The 16,573-nt window shown below is 48.7% G+C and overlaps 1 protein-coding gene across 3 annotated transcripts in view; it reads right to left on the reverse strand.

Moving 5' to 3' along the window:
* Positions 1 to 8,236, reverse strand: part of PARVA (parvin alpha) — a 167,317-nt gene extending 159,081 nt beyond the window's left edge. Inside the window, exon 1 of one of the 3 annotated variants that reach the window (XM_072794040.1) lies at positions 8,122 to 8,236. In XM_072794040.1, the coding sequence (XP_072650141.1) occupies positions 8,122 to 8,221 (100 nt within the window). In that variant the 5' untranslated portion in view covers positions 8,222 to 8,236. Of the gene's footprint in view, positions 1 to 6,463; positions 6,708 to 8,121 lie in introns of those variants that run through there. The other 2 variants (XM_072794041.1, XM_072794039.1) reach the window with 2 other exon arrangements.
* Between the last annotated feature and the right edge of the window lie 8,337 nt (positions 8,237 to 16,573).

A 16,573-nucleotide genomic window follows, 5' to 3' on the forward strand; every position in this document is an offset into this window, starting at 1 on the left:
GTACCATGCTTAAGAAGTTTGCCCCGAGAGGGCATTATCTTTGTGTTTAAAAAACCAAACAAACAAAAAAACAAACAAAAAATGGTATATTGGCAAAAGCATGAAGGGTGAATTGAACAAAAAAAGGACCAGAGACAGGGAGACTAGCGGGATGGATATTGTAACATTTCAGGTGAAAAATAAAAATGGTAAAATTAGAAAAGAAATGAAAGAATCTCGAAGATGACAAAGAGCAGTTCTGGGGCCTGAGCTGAGGTGGGGACGGAAGGCAAAATCCACAGGCCTCCTGAAGAGTGGGCTGCACATGGGACGGAATACGGCAGGGGTGGGCAAACCGCCACCCATGGGCTGTGCCAGCCTGCCATCTACTTCTGTTCAGCCCCCTGCTAAGAATGGTTTTCACATTTTTTTATTTTATTTTTTTTTATTTATTTTAAACGTTCTGGAATTTTTTTAAAGATTTTATTTATTCATGAGAGACACAGAGACAGAGAGAGAGGCAGAGACAGAGGCAAAAGGAGAAGCAGGCTCCATCAGGGAGCCTGATGTGGGACTCGATCCCAGGACTCCAGGAACATGCCCTGAGCTGAAGGCAGGAGCTAAACCACTGAGCCACCCGGGCACACCTGGACGTCCCTGTTTTCACATTTTTAAATGACTGGGAAAGAACAAGAATATTTTGTGACATATGAAAATTACATGACATTCAAATTCCCAGGCCCACGACTCAAATTTTACTGGAACACAGCCACACAGGTTCAATCACTTACTGTCCATGATCTTAAGGGCAGAATTGAGGACAGGCACGGGGGCTAGAAAAGTCTCGAATGTTTACTATTTGCCCTTTAAGAAGAGGTTGCCAGGATAGAGGAAGACCATGGCCTTAGACAACTGATGGGATGGTGGAAGAAGAGGAGATTGGGGCAAGCGCCCAGGTAGCAATGCCCTCGAGGGCATGTGGAACTGGAGGAGCTAGTGATACACCTGGGAGATGGTGGACAGATGTGTCTGGACTACAGGTGAAAGGTCTGGATTTGAGATGTGGATTTGAGGGACACCTGGGTGGCTCAGCAGTTGAGAGTCTGCCTTCGGCTCAGGTCACTGTCCCCACTGCCCCCCGACCTCATCTCCCTGCTTCCACCTCTGTCCCCTCAGTCACTTGGCACCACACCAGAGTGATCCTGCTGGAACAGAAGTGCAGTCATGTTATTCCTCTACGCAAACCCCTGAAACCTGTTCATCTCATTCTGAATAAAGGCCCCAGTCATACAATGGTGTTCAGCGCCCTGCGCAACCCGCCCCTACCCTCAGTCTAATCCCTGAGACCTCACTACCTTCCACAACTGTATCCACTCTCTCCTCCAATCACAGTGACCTCCTTCCTGGCCCTTGACATATCAGCAGGTCCACTCCTGCCTCAGGACCTTTGCATGTGCCATTCCCTCTGTCTGCAGTGCTCTTCTCCAAGATATACTTATGGCTCTCTCCCTCACCTCCCTCAGGTCCTTATCAGAAATATCCTTCTCAAGAGAGGCTTTTCTAGCCATTCCATTTTACATTGCCAACCATCTCTCAACCCTCACCACTCTGTTCCCTTTCCTTGCTTTATTTTGCTCTCAAGCACCTATCACTTCTCTAATACAACACACATAACCTACCAATTTATCGTGTTTAAATTAGACTAGTCTTTTCAGAGTTCAGTAAATGGTTACTGAAAGAATGAGGATAGTGGGTCAGGAAGTGACTAGAAGATAAGCAAGGGAAAGCTGTTACGGCAACTCTTTCAAGACCGGAGGTTGAGTAGCTTAAGAAAAAAACCAGTATCAGGAGATCTTCTTCAAATGGGAAAGACTTGGGTAGCCCGGGTGGCTCAGGGGTTTAGCGCTGCCTTCAGCCCAAGGCGTGATCCTGGAGACCCAGGATCGAGTCCCACATTACGCTCCGTGCATGGAGCCTGTTCTCCCTCTGCCTGTGTCTCTGTCTCTCTCTCTCTCTCTCTGTGTCTCTCGTGAATAAATAAATAAAATCTTTAAAAAAAAATGGGAAAGACTTGAGCATATTTATAGAATGTTAGGGGGTAGAGCACCATGAAAGAGACCAAGGGCATCTGGCCATGCCAGGTCTGGGAGGGACCAGAAATGGAGGGCCTCACAAACAAGGGGACAAGGGACCTCTTTGGAAGGGACTAGAGCAAGCCAGGAGCATGCAGAAGCATGAAAGGAAGTGTAGCTCTGGGCAAGGAAAGGGAAATTGAACAAGTTCATACCTGGTACTCAGTTTTCTATCTCAAGGTGTAGGGGGGAGCTTGAGTAGTGAGGGTTTGAGGCAGCACTCTGGAAAATGATTCGGGGAGAAGAGGATTGCTCAGCAGTGCTGGGGGCTCCCCCCCACTCCTGGAACCAGACATATGTTGCAGAGTTTGGGGATTTTTCCCCAGTTACACTGGAAGGCCAATGAGGACCAAAGTGGTAAGTCCAAGTATTATTATAAAATTCTTAAAGCCCTTTTTGGACACTTCAAGCACTGGACAAATGGAACTCTAAGGGATAATAAATGGATAAGTGATAGGAATAATCATTCCTGCTCACTCAGTTGAGGGCAACTCCAGCTGGCAAATACAATTCAAGATGATGTCCCTGGGGGACGCCTGGATGGCTCAGTGGTTGAGCACCTGCCTTCGGCTCAGGGCGTGATCCTGGAGTCCCGGGATTGCGTCCCATATCTGGCTCCCTCCATGGAGCCTGCTTCTCCCTCTGCCTGTGTCTCTCCCTCTCTCTCTCTCTCATGAATAAATAAATAAAACTTTAAAAAAAAAAATAGATGGTGTCCCTGAAAAGAGCAAGTCTTGAGGATAGATCTGGAGAAAGAAAGATGAAAGGTGGCCCTTTGGCAAAGGACTCTGAAAATACTATTCTAAGAACCTACACAAGAGGGCTTTGTATAGCATGAAGGAGGGCTGGAACTGCCAAAGAGAAGATCCAGAGAAGAACAAAAGCCACTTCAATGACAAGTCATGAAAATGGGACTATATATTCTAAAATGCTTAAGTATGGGGTGCCCAGGTGGCTCAGTCGGTTAAGCGTCTGACTCCAGATTTGGGCTCAGGTCATGATCTCAGCGCTGTGGAATTGAGCCCACCTGGGGCTCCACAGTCAGTGGGAGTCTGCTCGAGGGTCTCTCCCTCTGCACCCCCCTGCCTGCTCATGCACACGCACGCATGCACTCTCTCTCAAATGGATAATTTTTTTTTAATGCTGAAATAGGACATTTTGGAAACAGGAGTATCTGACGTGCAAGGAAAGATCTCTAATTTCCAAAGGGACCAAAGCAGGGTTACCAGGGCTTCACACAGTCATGAGCTACCAGGCTGTCTGCAGAACCTGTAAAATGTTCTGCAGTCCGAAACAAAAAGACTATTTCAAATTTTAAAGACTATGTCAAATTGAGCTATCAATTTTAAGAGCTACCATTCATTATTCATATCATGCTATGCATATTACATACTTTATTCCCATTTTATAGATGAAGAAACAGAGACTTCGAGAGATAAGGACGCTGTCCTAAGTCACAGCAATAAATAAGGGGCTGGACGGGAAACAAACCCAAAGGTGTCTGGTCCCAAAGACCACACTTTTAACCTCCATTTTCTCTAAGGTTACTTCTTATTGAAAACACAGGAGTGATGACTACTTTTGACATAGTCTTATGAGACTTTATAGTCATTCTATGATGTACGTAGTAGGTATTTGTAGGAAGACCTATTTTTATATGAAATTATTGACTAAATATTCTAACATGTATTACGTGTTTCCAATCTTTGTGTCCTACCGTGGGACACAACAGTTGTCAAGTGAGTGAATGGCAGTCTGTGGAGCCAGGAAAATTCAGTGCTCAAGCACTGGGATAATATGTGGATAGGCTAACATCAGTGACCTTGAAGAATCACGTTCTAGAACATGGGGGGCGGGGGGGGGAATAGAAGAAAGCAGTTTCTGCAAAGCACAGAGCTGTGAGTTTACACAAGATCCAGAGTAAGATCTAGCCTTACTGTTACTGAAGTGATGGTTACTGTTACTGAAGCAGGGCCTGGGAAAGGTCAAGCACTGATCACTGAGATCCAGCACACGCTCACCAAGAGCAGGTCATTTCAGACCAACCCAGCTGCCTTCTTTGGGCTCGCAGAACTACCACCTGCAGCGGCAAGCAGCCGGGGCTGGGGGGTGGTGGGCTTCTTCAGAAGCAGCCAACTCACCATTTATATCTCCTGGATTAGTTAATAGGCTGAATAACAGAATCAGGACTTAACAGTTAAGTATAGCAAAGATAAACATTTGCACCTGGTTTTAAATCCCCAATTGCGCAAATCTGAGATAGGGAAGGGGATGGTTCAGGAGCAACACAAAAATGCTTTTGAGTAAATTGGTAGCCAACTCAATGAGAGAGAACAGTGTGATACAGCTGACAAAATAAGGAAAAGCAGCCTTGGCTGCATTACTAGAACCTGGTGTCTGTGCTAGAACAAAGGAGGGGACAGCCCTGTTCTAAGCTGGGTGGGCAGGACTAGAGCACAGCAAACTATGTGGGCTTCTGGGCAGCTCACTGTGAAAGGGCCTGCTGGTTATTTGCACCCCGCCCCACTCCCCATTATGATCTCTGCTCTGCTCCTTGCCCTGAGGGAGCTGACCCCTACACACTGCAGTGTCCAGATACCTTGCCCGGTGACTTTCCACTGGGCCCAGCCAATCAGAAGCACCTGCAAGGGATTCAAGGGGAAGAAGAGAGAAGACGCAGAGTATCTCCTGTGCCAATGGCTCCCTGCTCCATCTGCACATTACTGACAGTCGCTGCGTCCCTCTACAGCTACACTTCCTGCCAGGCAGGCCCCCTTCCATAGCTCCAGCTCTCTGTGGGTTCTGGTGGGCTCCTCTGTCCCTACACCCCAGGTCTAGGAGTGGTAACAGCTTGCACATGTCTGTTGCTAGGTTCCTTATTATCCTTTCTGGCTTCCCCTACCCCTGCCCTCACCTCTGAAAATAGTCCCTTCTCTATAGTATTTTCAAAATCCCAACTGAGTAGACCTTCTGTTTCCTGCAGGGCTCCCAAATGCAAAGGAAGGGATAGGAAGCCAGCAGGCCATAAAATCATGCCTATGAGGACCACCTCCTGGAACAGAAGATGCTTGTACTGGTGAAGGGAAGACTTTGGGAAACAGGCTAAACCACTCGGGGAAACGTGAAAGGCCACCATCGGTCTCATTCTCCTGGCCCCACAAACTGTGCAATTTTACAACAAACTTTTCTAAAGAGTCGCAGAGGTGGGCTGAGCACACGCGGTAGGTCACGGAGCTTCAGAAATTCTGAGTTGTTTATGCTTAGCTGGAGAGCCCACAGGAGGAACACAGTAGGCAAAAGGAGGGCAAAAGGGGCCTTTCTAAGCCACGACTTCATGATTTGCTCCCAATTGTACGCTTCGCAGGCAGCGGTTTACCAAGATAGCCAAATCAGGAAAAACATTTCGAGGGATGCGTTCTGCTGCTTCTCCCTCCAACACAGAAAATAGACGTGTAGCTCTTTGTATGAAGCCCGACAATTTCTCAGCACGGAAGTCCTCGTTGATGCTCTAGGATAACTCAGGAACGGGGAACTTGCTTTACATCCCGGCCACCCCAGCCTTCAAAAACGGCTATTCCCAAACCACCAAAGCAGTCTAGGAAAAATTCTATCTACGCATCTATGGCTAGAGCTTCTCCTGAACCATCACTTCGGTTTTCAAACCAAACACCGGGATGTGACATCTGCCAATGAGACAAAATATCTTACATGCACATTGGGGGGGGGGGGGGTCGCTTCATTTCACCCTGGTTGGTGGGGGAAAGACGATGCTTTTTTTTTCTTTTTTTTTTTTTTTTACAAGAGCCCTCAGCTCCTGAGTGCACAGAAGGGTCCCACCGCGATGCTGCTGCATGGGATGATGCCCCTAACCCAGCTCTTCCCCTGGGGTGCAGGGGTGCCCCTACCGGAGGCCCGAGCGCTTCGGGGAGCCGCTCATTCATTCGGCGCACGTCCCTACTGCACCCCGGGGCGGGGGGGGCGAGAGCCAGAGGCCACCTCCGCTTCTGGGGCTCCCGGGGCGCCCCACGCGAGCCGCCCTCACCCCGAGGCCTGCGACGGCAACGAGCGACGGTGCGGGGCCCCGGAGAGTTTCGCAGGGGCCTGGGGAGCGCCCGGGGCGGGGGTGGGGGTGGGGGCGCCTCCGCCTGGGGGCCGCGGCCGCCCCCTCCCGCCCCCTCGCGCCCCCGACCCCGCGGGCCCCCCCAGCCCGAGCAGGAAGGCGGCGGCGGCGACCCGCGGGGCGCTCCCGGCCCCGGCCCCGGCCCCGACCCAGGCCGCGCCCCCGCCCCCGCCGCGCGCCCCGCGCCCCCGCCCCCGGCCCCGGCCCCGGCCCCGGCCCCGGCCGCGCTCACCCTCCTTGGCCTTCTTCCTCCGCGCCAGCGTCCCTCCGAGCTTCCCCAAGAAGGAGTCATCTTTCTTCCGGGACGGGGGCGACTTGGGGGTGGGGGACTTGGGGGCCGAGGGCGACTTCTGCGGGGACGTGGCCATGGCGGCGCGGGCCGGGACGCGGAGCCGGCGCTGGGCGGGCGCGGCGGGGCCGGGGCTGCGGCTTCCCGAACGGAAGCGGAATTATCCCAGGCATCCAGGCGGCCCGCGCTCCCGGTCCCGGCCCTCGCTCCCTCCCTCGCGCCGCCTCCGCCCTGCCCTGCGAGGGGCTGCGCGCCGGCCCTCGGCCCTCGCCCCTCGGCCCTCGCCCCTGGGGCCTGCGCCCGCGCCCCGGGGCGCCCGGAGCGGGGAGGGCACCCAGACGGGCCGCCGCAGGGCCTGAGGCCTGGTGTGCGTGTGTGTGTGTGTGTGTGTGTGTGTGTGTGCGCGCGCAACGGGGAGGGCACCCCAGACCTGCCCCTTGAAGGGCCTGAGGCCTGGTGTGCCTGTGCGTGTGTGTGTGTGTGTGCAACGGGGAGGGCACCCCAGACCTGCGCCTTGCAGGGCCTGAGGCCTGGTGTGCATGTGCGTGTGTGTGTGTGCAACGGGGAGGGCACCCCAGACCTGCTCCTTGCAGGGCCTGAGGCCTGGTGTGCCTGTGCGTGTGTGTGTGTGTGTGTGCAACGGGGAGGGCACCCCAGACCTGCTCCTTGCAGGGCCTGAGGCCTGGTGTGCATGTGCGTGTGTGTGTGTGCAACGGGGAGGGCACCCCAGACCTGCTCCTTGCAGGGCCTGAGGCCTGGTGTGCATGTGCGTGTGTGTGTGCAACGGGGAGGGCACCCCAGACCTGCCCCTTGCAGGGCCTTAGGCCTGGTGTGCGTGTGCGTGTGTGTGTGTGTGTGCAACGGGGAGGGCACCCCAGACCTGCCCCTTGCAGGACCTGAGGCCTGGTGTGCGTGTGCATGTGTGTGTGTAACAGGGAGGGCACCCCAGACCTGCCCCTTGCAGGGCCTGAGGCCTGGTGTACGTGTGCGTGTGTGTGTGTGTGTGCAACGGGGAGGGCACCCCAGACCTGCCCCTTGCAGGGCCTGAGGCCTGGTGTGCATGTGCGTGTGTGTGTGTGTGTGTGTGCAACGGGGAGGGCACCCCAGACCTGCCCCTTGCAGGGCCTGAGGCCTGGTGTGCGTGTGCGTGTGTGTGTGTGTGTGTGTGTAGCAAGGAGGGCACCCCAGACCTGCCCCTTGCAGGACCTGAGGCCTGGTGTGCTTGTGTGTGTGTGTGTGTGTGTGTGTGTAGCAGGGAGGGCACCCCAGACCTGCCCCTTGCAGGGCCTCAGGCCTGGTGTGCATGTGCGTGTATGTGTAGCAGGGAGGGCACCCCAGACCTGCCCCTTGCAGGGCTTGAGGCGTGTGTGTGTGTGTGTGTGTGTGTGTGTGTGAGTGAAGCAGTGGGGGAGGGGACCCCCTCCAGCCCAGGAGCGCTGGAGCCTGGAGGCCACATTTTCCGCGGGCTCTGCACCCAACACAGATCCTGGCACAAATCGGGGTTCAGTGACCGCCGAACCGAAGCCCCTGCTGCTACTCCATCTCCCAGTGCCTTCACCCAGCTATTGGGTGACACCCTCACTCCTCCCCTGCATTTCTACCTGTACAGTTATCAGGCTGTGTCTCGTGTCCACGAAAGCGAGTGAACCGAAATGTGTTTCGGCACATCCATGTTCCTGCGGGCAACCTCTTCACCGCCATCCCGGAGGGAGAGGTTTGAAGGTCGTGACATCAGGGCTGAGGCTTCTTATTCTTACGAAACACCCGTTTGTAGAATCTCAATGGCGTGTACAAAGGAGGATCACACAAATGTTGGTGGAAACATGAATGGGAAGGTACGACCATGGGCTCCTGCGAAACAGCCCCGCACCCCAAATTTATCCTGCCTAAATGAAAGCAACAGAATAGCAACCAGACTCATTTGGGCTAACAGAGGAGTGCTACAAGACCCAGGTTTCAAGGACTCTTGCTGAAAATGATTAAAAGGCACATTTATTGGGTTTGCTCCCTCCCCCCCAATTTTGGGCTCTCCTGACTGTGTCTCTCCCCCTCACTGCAGCCCCTTGGCAACTGTGTTTCCTCCAAGTAACTACAGCCTGTGGACCCTGTGTGACCACCTGACCCAAAGGGAGCTAATGTTTGACTGGAGAGCAGCCAATCAGATAAGCTCAGTCAAGAATCTGAGCAAAGCAAGAGACTGTTGTCAGAGTCAGGCACTTGGTGGTGATCCTGGAGATCCACTACTGGAGTGTTCATTTTCAGCTGCGTGCAAGGAGATGAGCAGAGAAGCAAACCAAGGGAGCTAGGAAGTGAGGTCAAGAAGCCAGGTGGTCTGACTAATGAGAAACCATAGGGGAGTAGCTGCCTGGACCTTGAATCTCTTCCCAGTACCCACTGCAGTTCCCCAGAGGGCCAGGCCGTGCTTCCTTCCTAGGACGTGTTCCTAAAGCTCTAAGTAACACATCCGCCTTCACTTGAGCTAATCAGCAAATGGACAAGCAATAATTCTTGAGAACAAAAATTTAACAAGACCTCCAATAGATTCCCAGTGGAAAATGTGTTCGTGTTATCTTCATGTAAGTCACGATTCTACTTTTTTTTCTTTTTCTGGAAAATTATACTTTAGTCGATGCCTCTTACCCAATAGAGAGCAGAGAAGTCATGATGACTGCTAAAATTTTACCCAGGAGCAAGGAAAGTTTATGACCCCCTCCCACCCTGATACATCTTAAGGAGATGTGGAGAAGCCAAAACAGATTTTGTTTTATATCACTAATCATTCTCTTTCGGGATGTTGGATACATACAAATATCTCCAACATCTGATCTCCAGCCCTGGGCGCTCCTGTCAGGGAATCAGCTCAATAGCTATGTGATCTTGGGCAACTCTGTTCACTTATCTGGGTCTCCGTTTCTTCATCTACAAAATGAAATAGTGGTTCTCTAGCCTGATTGTGCAACAACCCCGTAGGGAATTGGTGATAAACATCCACAGGCCCCATCCCCAGAAATTCTGAATATAACAGATCCGAGGCGAAACCAAGGAATAGGTTTTTTTGTTGTTTTTTTTTTTTTAACAGGGATTACATCAGGTGATTTAATGGGTCTGATCTACACATTGATATTTGGAAACCTAGAGCCACTTCCAGCTGCCACATCCTCTTTTCTCCACCAGTTGCTGGTATCTGTAATCAGGGCATAGGTCCTAAATATGGCACTATTCCAATTACACGTGGAGGTCTCTTAAATTTTGCGTGTGCGTGCTTTTGCATATACAGTCCTCTTTGGTGATGTTTATGCATACTAAAGTTTGAAAGCACCTAAGCAAGACTAAAATAAAAAGAGGAACAAAGTCTTGGTTGTTGAAAGCTGGCTCCCAGAAAATACCGGTAAAATAAGCTGTGGAGAAGACAAAGCTTCAATTTATTGTACACCATGGTAGGGAGAGCTCTGCCTTGGCAGAGTCTGAGTAGCAACTTGGACTGGGGGACGGCAGAAGGGGATATTTATAAGGTTTTGGAATCTGATTTAAGGTAGGTCTTTCAATGAGGGGGTGCTTGTTTAATTTTGGCTAAGGATCATACTAGTTTAGGATTGGTAAGTAAAAAGGCAAATCTTTTAAAGCGTCCTGGTGAGTAAATAATCTTTTTAATGTTGTTGAAAAGTTTAAGGGTCTTACGTTTATTTCGGTAAGGTTTTGGAAGAAGTTCTTGAAAGGCATAATAAAGTTATTTGTTTTTTTTTTAAGATTTTATTTACTTATTTGAGAGAGAGAGAGAGGGTGTATGATTGAGCACGAGCAGGGCTAGGGAGGTAGAGGGAGAAGCAGGCTCCCCACTGAGCAGGGAGGCGATATGGGGCTCCATCCCAGGACCCTGAGATCATGACCTAAGCCAAAGGCAGACGTTTAACCAACTGAGCCACCCAGGTGCCCAGAATAAAGTTATCTGTAACTCTTACCTTTCTGTGAAAGATATTTTTGGAATAGCTTTGTTGATACAGACAGTGAAATGATGAAGTCCTATTAAACAGTAACCTGTATGGGTATGAATGGTTCCTAGGGCCTCAACGTTTTGCAGATGTCTTGTTTTCAAACCTTCCTGCCTTTAAGATAATTATCAATCTTTCTTGAAAGAGAGATTCCCATTAGGGAATGAGCAGTGGATTATAAATCGGTACCCCTCCAAGTGTAGCCTGAAAACCCATCTTGATCTGCAAACTGTTATTGGTCCTCAGCGATATAAATACAGAAATTAAGAGTGTTTAGAAACTTTTATAGGAATTCAACAATGCAATCTTATATTTGTTTACTATGACAATAAAAATTGGGAGCTTATATTTAGAATATCTTTTCATTTTATTTTTCTGGTAATTCTTTTCTTATGGTATTTTCCAAAAATATTGGTCTGGGATGGATCAGTTCTTCACCATAGAGCATTTGGAAAGTGCTGTTCCAAATTGCTCCAGTTTGCTTACAGAGTTCACTCTCTTTTGATATTATTATGATAATATGATATTGATATTTGATATTATGTGTTGATAGTCCTTATGGATATGATCTAGTTTTTGCTCAGAAGATTAAATGAGTTAGTACCTGAGAAAGCATCTTACATATAGGCTCTGGCACTGAAATAGATTGAATCTAAATCCTGCTTAATCAAGGGCACATACCTCATGCTGTTCTTTTAAAAGCTGCAAAGAAGAACCTGCACCAGTTCTCTCCACTGTAAATCAGTACCTGTAATTATGGCCCTACTGCTGAGCCGCCCTTCTCATGCTTGGTCATTGGACTCCTCTTATCCAAGGGTTAATGATAAGGACAGCTCACAAATGAAATGTGCTTTGCTGTGAGACTCTACTGAATCTCTAGGTCAGTCTCTCCATGAAATCTAGACCTAGACATACCGCCCTGAGAGAGTGCGAACCTGGTTCCAGTCCTGGCTCAGTGGCTGGGTGTCCCTGGATGAATGGTTGCCCCTTCCAGTCCTTCCATTTCCATCATCAGGGAGGTGAAGGCAGTCTTAAAGCTGAACGTCACACATACCCGATGATCAACAATTTCAATCTAGGTGATACCCAAGAGGAATGAGGGCATCTGTGCCCTCCCATACATCTTCTAGAAAGTTCGTAGCAGCACTGTTTGAATGCCTATTAAGAGTTGAGCCCATAAATAAATTGTGATAGTCACACAAAATGGAGCATTATACAGCATGGAGAATGAACAATTTGCAACCACAAGGAATAACAGAGATGTGACTCACAATATTGAGTGAAAAAAAAATCAGACACGATAATAGCATATACTCTATGATTCTGGTCATATAAAGTTCAAAAACAGGCAAAACTAATCTCTGGTGTTAGAAATCAAGATAATAGTGAGCCTTAGCAGGGAGGCTAGTGACAAGAATGTGGCAAGGTGGGTGAGAAGGCATGAGGGGAGGCTACAGGACTGGTAGTGTTCTTTTTCTTGATCTGGGTACTGGTTATTCACTTTGGAAATTCGTGGCACATGAACTTAATATATTCTTTCAACAGTTTCCTATGTGTATGTGGTTCTTTTATATAAAATGAAGCCATGACAGTTCATGCCCTTTAGGGTCCCTTTTATTTCCATGGTCCATATCACTCAAAAATCCACTGGTCTCAGACTAGGTCACATCTGTCCCCAGACCTTCCCTTAGGAGATCATTTTTCTAGTTGAACAGGTACTGCCCTCAGCCACCCAGCATTGTTCCCACCCTGGTCTTTTCATCTTCCCTCAGCGATTCCAACAAGGAAAGGCGGTGGGGCGGGGTGGGGGTGGGGTTGTAATTCACAAGGCAGGAGCAGGCAGTGGTGAAAGTTTGGGGTTCGAATCACCATTCTGCAGTCAAGCATCTGTGCAATCTTGTGCAAGTGATTTAACTTCTATGTCTCAGGTTCTCATCATAATGCGAACAAATGAACACTAGCCTCATAAAGTTGTTGGGAGGATCAAAAGAGTGTAAACTACTCTGCTGTTATCTGCCTAGCAGATAACAAGTCTTAGCTCAATAAAGTGTTGATTATTACATTTCATTGGAGACTCATAAATGGTATCATTACCTCCATTTTATAGGTAAGTTGCTTAAAACTCGAAGAGTTTAAATAACTTGCTTCAGATCAACAGCTGATAACTGAGAGATTAATACTATAGCTCTTAGAATCTGTTCTCCCAAATATCTACAGAAGCCACAATTTTCAGCTGGGATATGGTTCCTTGGAATAAAGACTATATTGCAGTCCTATGATAAACTTTGATCAATGGGTTGTGACCAAAAGTGTTATGCGACAGCTTCCAGGATTCCTAACACATAGATGGGAAGGGGGTATTCAGTTTCTCATGTCATCAGACTACAGGCCAAGCCCCCCACTGAGAACAGCTGGAAAAGCTGGACGCTGAGCGTAAAATAAATCTTGAGAGCACTGGAAAGCTGCCAAAACTTACAGGGCCACAATCTCGGAGAAGAAGGGACCCCAGAGAAGTGAGCCCATCACCCGGGACTTCTTTCCCCCAATTTCAGGAGAGGGAGCTGGGAAGCTGGGAGGTTGAACTGGACAATTGCCAATCTCACAAGGATAAGTTGACAAATGATCAGGGGCCACCAAACCAGGGGCCCCCCAGGAATCTCCCCCACTTGCTTTAGTTTGGGACTCTAAAAGATTACCCTTTGGTAGACAAAGAAAAAATAGTAAAAGTAAAAAGCACAACAGAGAAAAATTGTTAATAGTAGACCCAAACAGAACTACAGCGTATGACGTAAAGAAAATCATTCCAGATGGAAGCTTGGTGACACAGGAAGGAAGAAAGCACAAACAAAAGGGTAAATGCAAAAGGATATTATCTAGGGGTGCCTTGGTGGCTCAGTTGCTTAAGAATGTGCTGCTGTTGGCTCAGGTCATGATCCCAGGGTCCTGACATTGAGCCCCACATCCAGCTCTCTGCTCGGCAGAGAGCCTGCTTCTCCCTCTGCTGCTCCCCCTGCTTGTGCTCTCTCTCTTTCTCTGTCAAATAAATAAAATCTTTTTAAAAAAAAAAACAAAAGGATATTAACTAAGTAAAATAATCATAATGTCTTATAGAACTTAAAAATGTAGAAATCAAATTAAAATCCACAGAAGTGAAAACATTTCAGTTAGGAAATGAGTAAATGGAGTTAGAGTTCCAAGGTCCAGTCACTGGGAAGAAGTACAGGTAACAATTTATACTGGACTTTGATAAATCAAGGTATTGTGTTGTAGCCTGTAGGGTAACCATTAAAGAATAGTGAGAGAGTAACTAGTAAGATAATGGAGAGAAAATTGGAGTCTGTGTGCTCCATTCAGATAGATTTCATAAATGGTATTTGTGATCTGTATCTGTCGTATTTAAGCAACTTGCCTTTTGCATTCTGGTTTCTTTTTCTTTGGTGTGTTACTTTTTGTCGTTGTATAGATTAAAAGCCCAGGATATGGAAGTAAAACGAGCATCCCAAATTAAGGTAAAAGTCAAACTGGAAGAGGTTTTCCCTGGGGGAAGTTCTATACTTCCCAAATGTGAATACCATCTGTTATGGGTTGAGTTGCGTCCCCTAAAAATATATTGAAATCTTGACCCCAGAACCTCACAATGTGACCTTATTTGGCAATAGAGTCATTGCAGATGGACTTAGTTATGCTAAAATAGGATGTCAGACAAACTGGAAGAGGATGGGCTCCCAACCCGTAAAACCAATATCCTTGAAAGAGGTAAGTTTGAGCACAAATATTCACAGAGGAAAGATGAGTGAAGACACACAGGAAACAGCCAGCCAGCCAGCCACTGGAATTATGCTTCCATCAGCCAAGGGATGCTTGGGGAAGCTTAGTAGAAAGCTTTGCAGGGAACGCACATTCATTTTGGACTTGTAGCCTCCAGAACTGTAAGAGATTACATTTCTGTTGTGTCAAACCATCCAGCTTGTGGTGCTTTGTTATGGCTGCCCTACAAAAATAATATACCAGCCAAGGGACAAAATAGGCCCCTGCAGATCATGAAGAGGGTTCTACAAAGGGTCTGTATCTTAATCAATAATCCGAGGTTGTTTGACCACATCAAAGCGGTGGGAGCTGGGTGGGGTGGGGGTGGGGGGCTGGGGGGGGTGTGGGAGGCAGGGTAGGGGGTTGCTGGTGGTGAAGAGAAGCCAGCCAGAGCCTCCTGGGGACTTCTTTGATCACTGAAAGAAATGTGCTCTCGGGATGAAAAGAATGTGTGAGAGATAAAATGGCTCTGGAGTGGAACTCTTAAGTGAGTGTTTCTCTTGGGAACTTGGAGGTATTAGCAGTGGCCTCTGAAGGCCAGGCTGCCAGCGAGCATGTCCTTCAAGAGTCCTGCCTGCATGGATTAAGGCGGCCAGATGGCAGGGTGGGGGTGGGGGAGTGAGGAAAGCCATCAGGGCAGGGAAAGTTGAAAGACCACAGCCTTGGTTTGTGACATGGGGAACTGAGGGTGTGGTGTTGTCAAGGATCACATGGCATGATGCCATTCAAATGGCCTCTGATCCAGCCATCCTGGAATGTGTCCCCAGATCTTGGAGACAGGCGACCTGGTTACCTATCCTTTAAGAGTCCAGTAGTCAACTGTAGACATTAGTAGAGAGGGATTCCTCACCTGAGCACGGTAGCTGAGTGCCAACTACATGTAGAGATGGATCTCTAAAATCAGTAGCTCCTACTTGAGCGGTCTAACAGAGGGACAGAGAACACTCTAGAAGAACAACAGCAGGGGCAAAGCTTATAAGGACAGAAAGGAGCAGTGGTCAGACGCTTCAGACCCAGCTAGGCAAGAATACCTGGGGTCCCAGTGATTCTGTTTGTGTGTGGTCCACATCACAGGCTACCATATTACTCCCATGGTCTCCCCTACCTTTTCCCCGGCCAGTGTGATTGGAGGAGCAAGGTCACAGTTGTCATGACTGTAATTTCCCTTCCTCCCCCACCTGCCTCCAGACTCCTGGAGGAGCAAGAGTCTCCACCTGCATCTCTGCTAGGGAAGCTCTTAAAGATATTTAAATGTTTCCTTTTAGGAAATTAGGTGAAAAATATTACATCTAACCATGAGCTGGACCCCAGTCACCATGGCCAGATGGTGTCTTCAGGAAGTACACGAGACACCACTGGCCAAAGAAGTCAGCAAAAGCCAGGTCAGAGACACAGAGTCCCGAAAGGGAAGTGGCAAAGCTCTGGAAAGTGCTGTCCTTGGCCTAGTTTATAGCTCCTACCTCCTCTTGTGGGAAATGCCTCCATTCTTCCCTGTTCTGCTGAGATTTGAGTTGTGGTTTTCTGTTTCTGCTGTTGGGGGATTAGAACAAGTCAAGGTGCCATCAAAAGTGGCTGGCGTTTTTTGCTGTCCTCCCTCCTGCTGCAATGTTAGCGCTTGCAAAGCAGGGGCTCTTATCTGAAATTGTTTACTTTTTGTTAATATTCAACAAAAAAATATGGAACATTGCAAATATTCCATCAGCAGACAAAGCTTTCCAACAATGGGGAAATTCAGTGTGAAATGCTGAGGACTGACCACTTGGTTACCCCAATGCAGCAATTCCGGGGGATCATGCTGCCACATTTCATGAAAATTTGCATACACTGGGGTGAAGAAGAATGGAAACAAACAAACAAACGTGTGATCTTGAAAGTGCACATTGAAGAAAGAGGCCAGTTCAGTGCATTCCTGCCGAGTGAATGTAACACAAAACCAGGCCTGGCCAGGCAAGAAGGGGAGAGGAATGGGGAGGTGGCACCAGGATTGGCTTTGTTTCTTCGTGTCCCCAGCATTGAGGGTCACTTTCTCTGTCGGGAAGGATAGACTCGGGGTGAGACTTCACTCCTCTTGCCAATCCGGTCCTATGTGCTGGTCAGGTAAGTCCTTTCAGGTGGCCCAGTGGCCATAAAGCGTCCAACTGCTAATTCACAGACTCCCCAGTGAAAATCAAAGCTTTGCCCCATTCCTTTCACTGGAAATAAAGAAATGGAACAGACGCCACCCTTGGAAGTGCCAGACCAAGCCCAAGTGAAAACG

The sequence above is a fragment of the Canis lupus genome, chromosome 23 (assembly GCF_048164855.1).
Source record: "Canis lupus baileyi chromosome 23, mCanLup2.hap1, whole genome shotgun sequence".
Taxonomy (NCBI): Eukaryota; Metazoa; Chordata; class Mammalia; order Carnivora; family Canidae; genus Canis; species Canis lupus.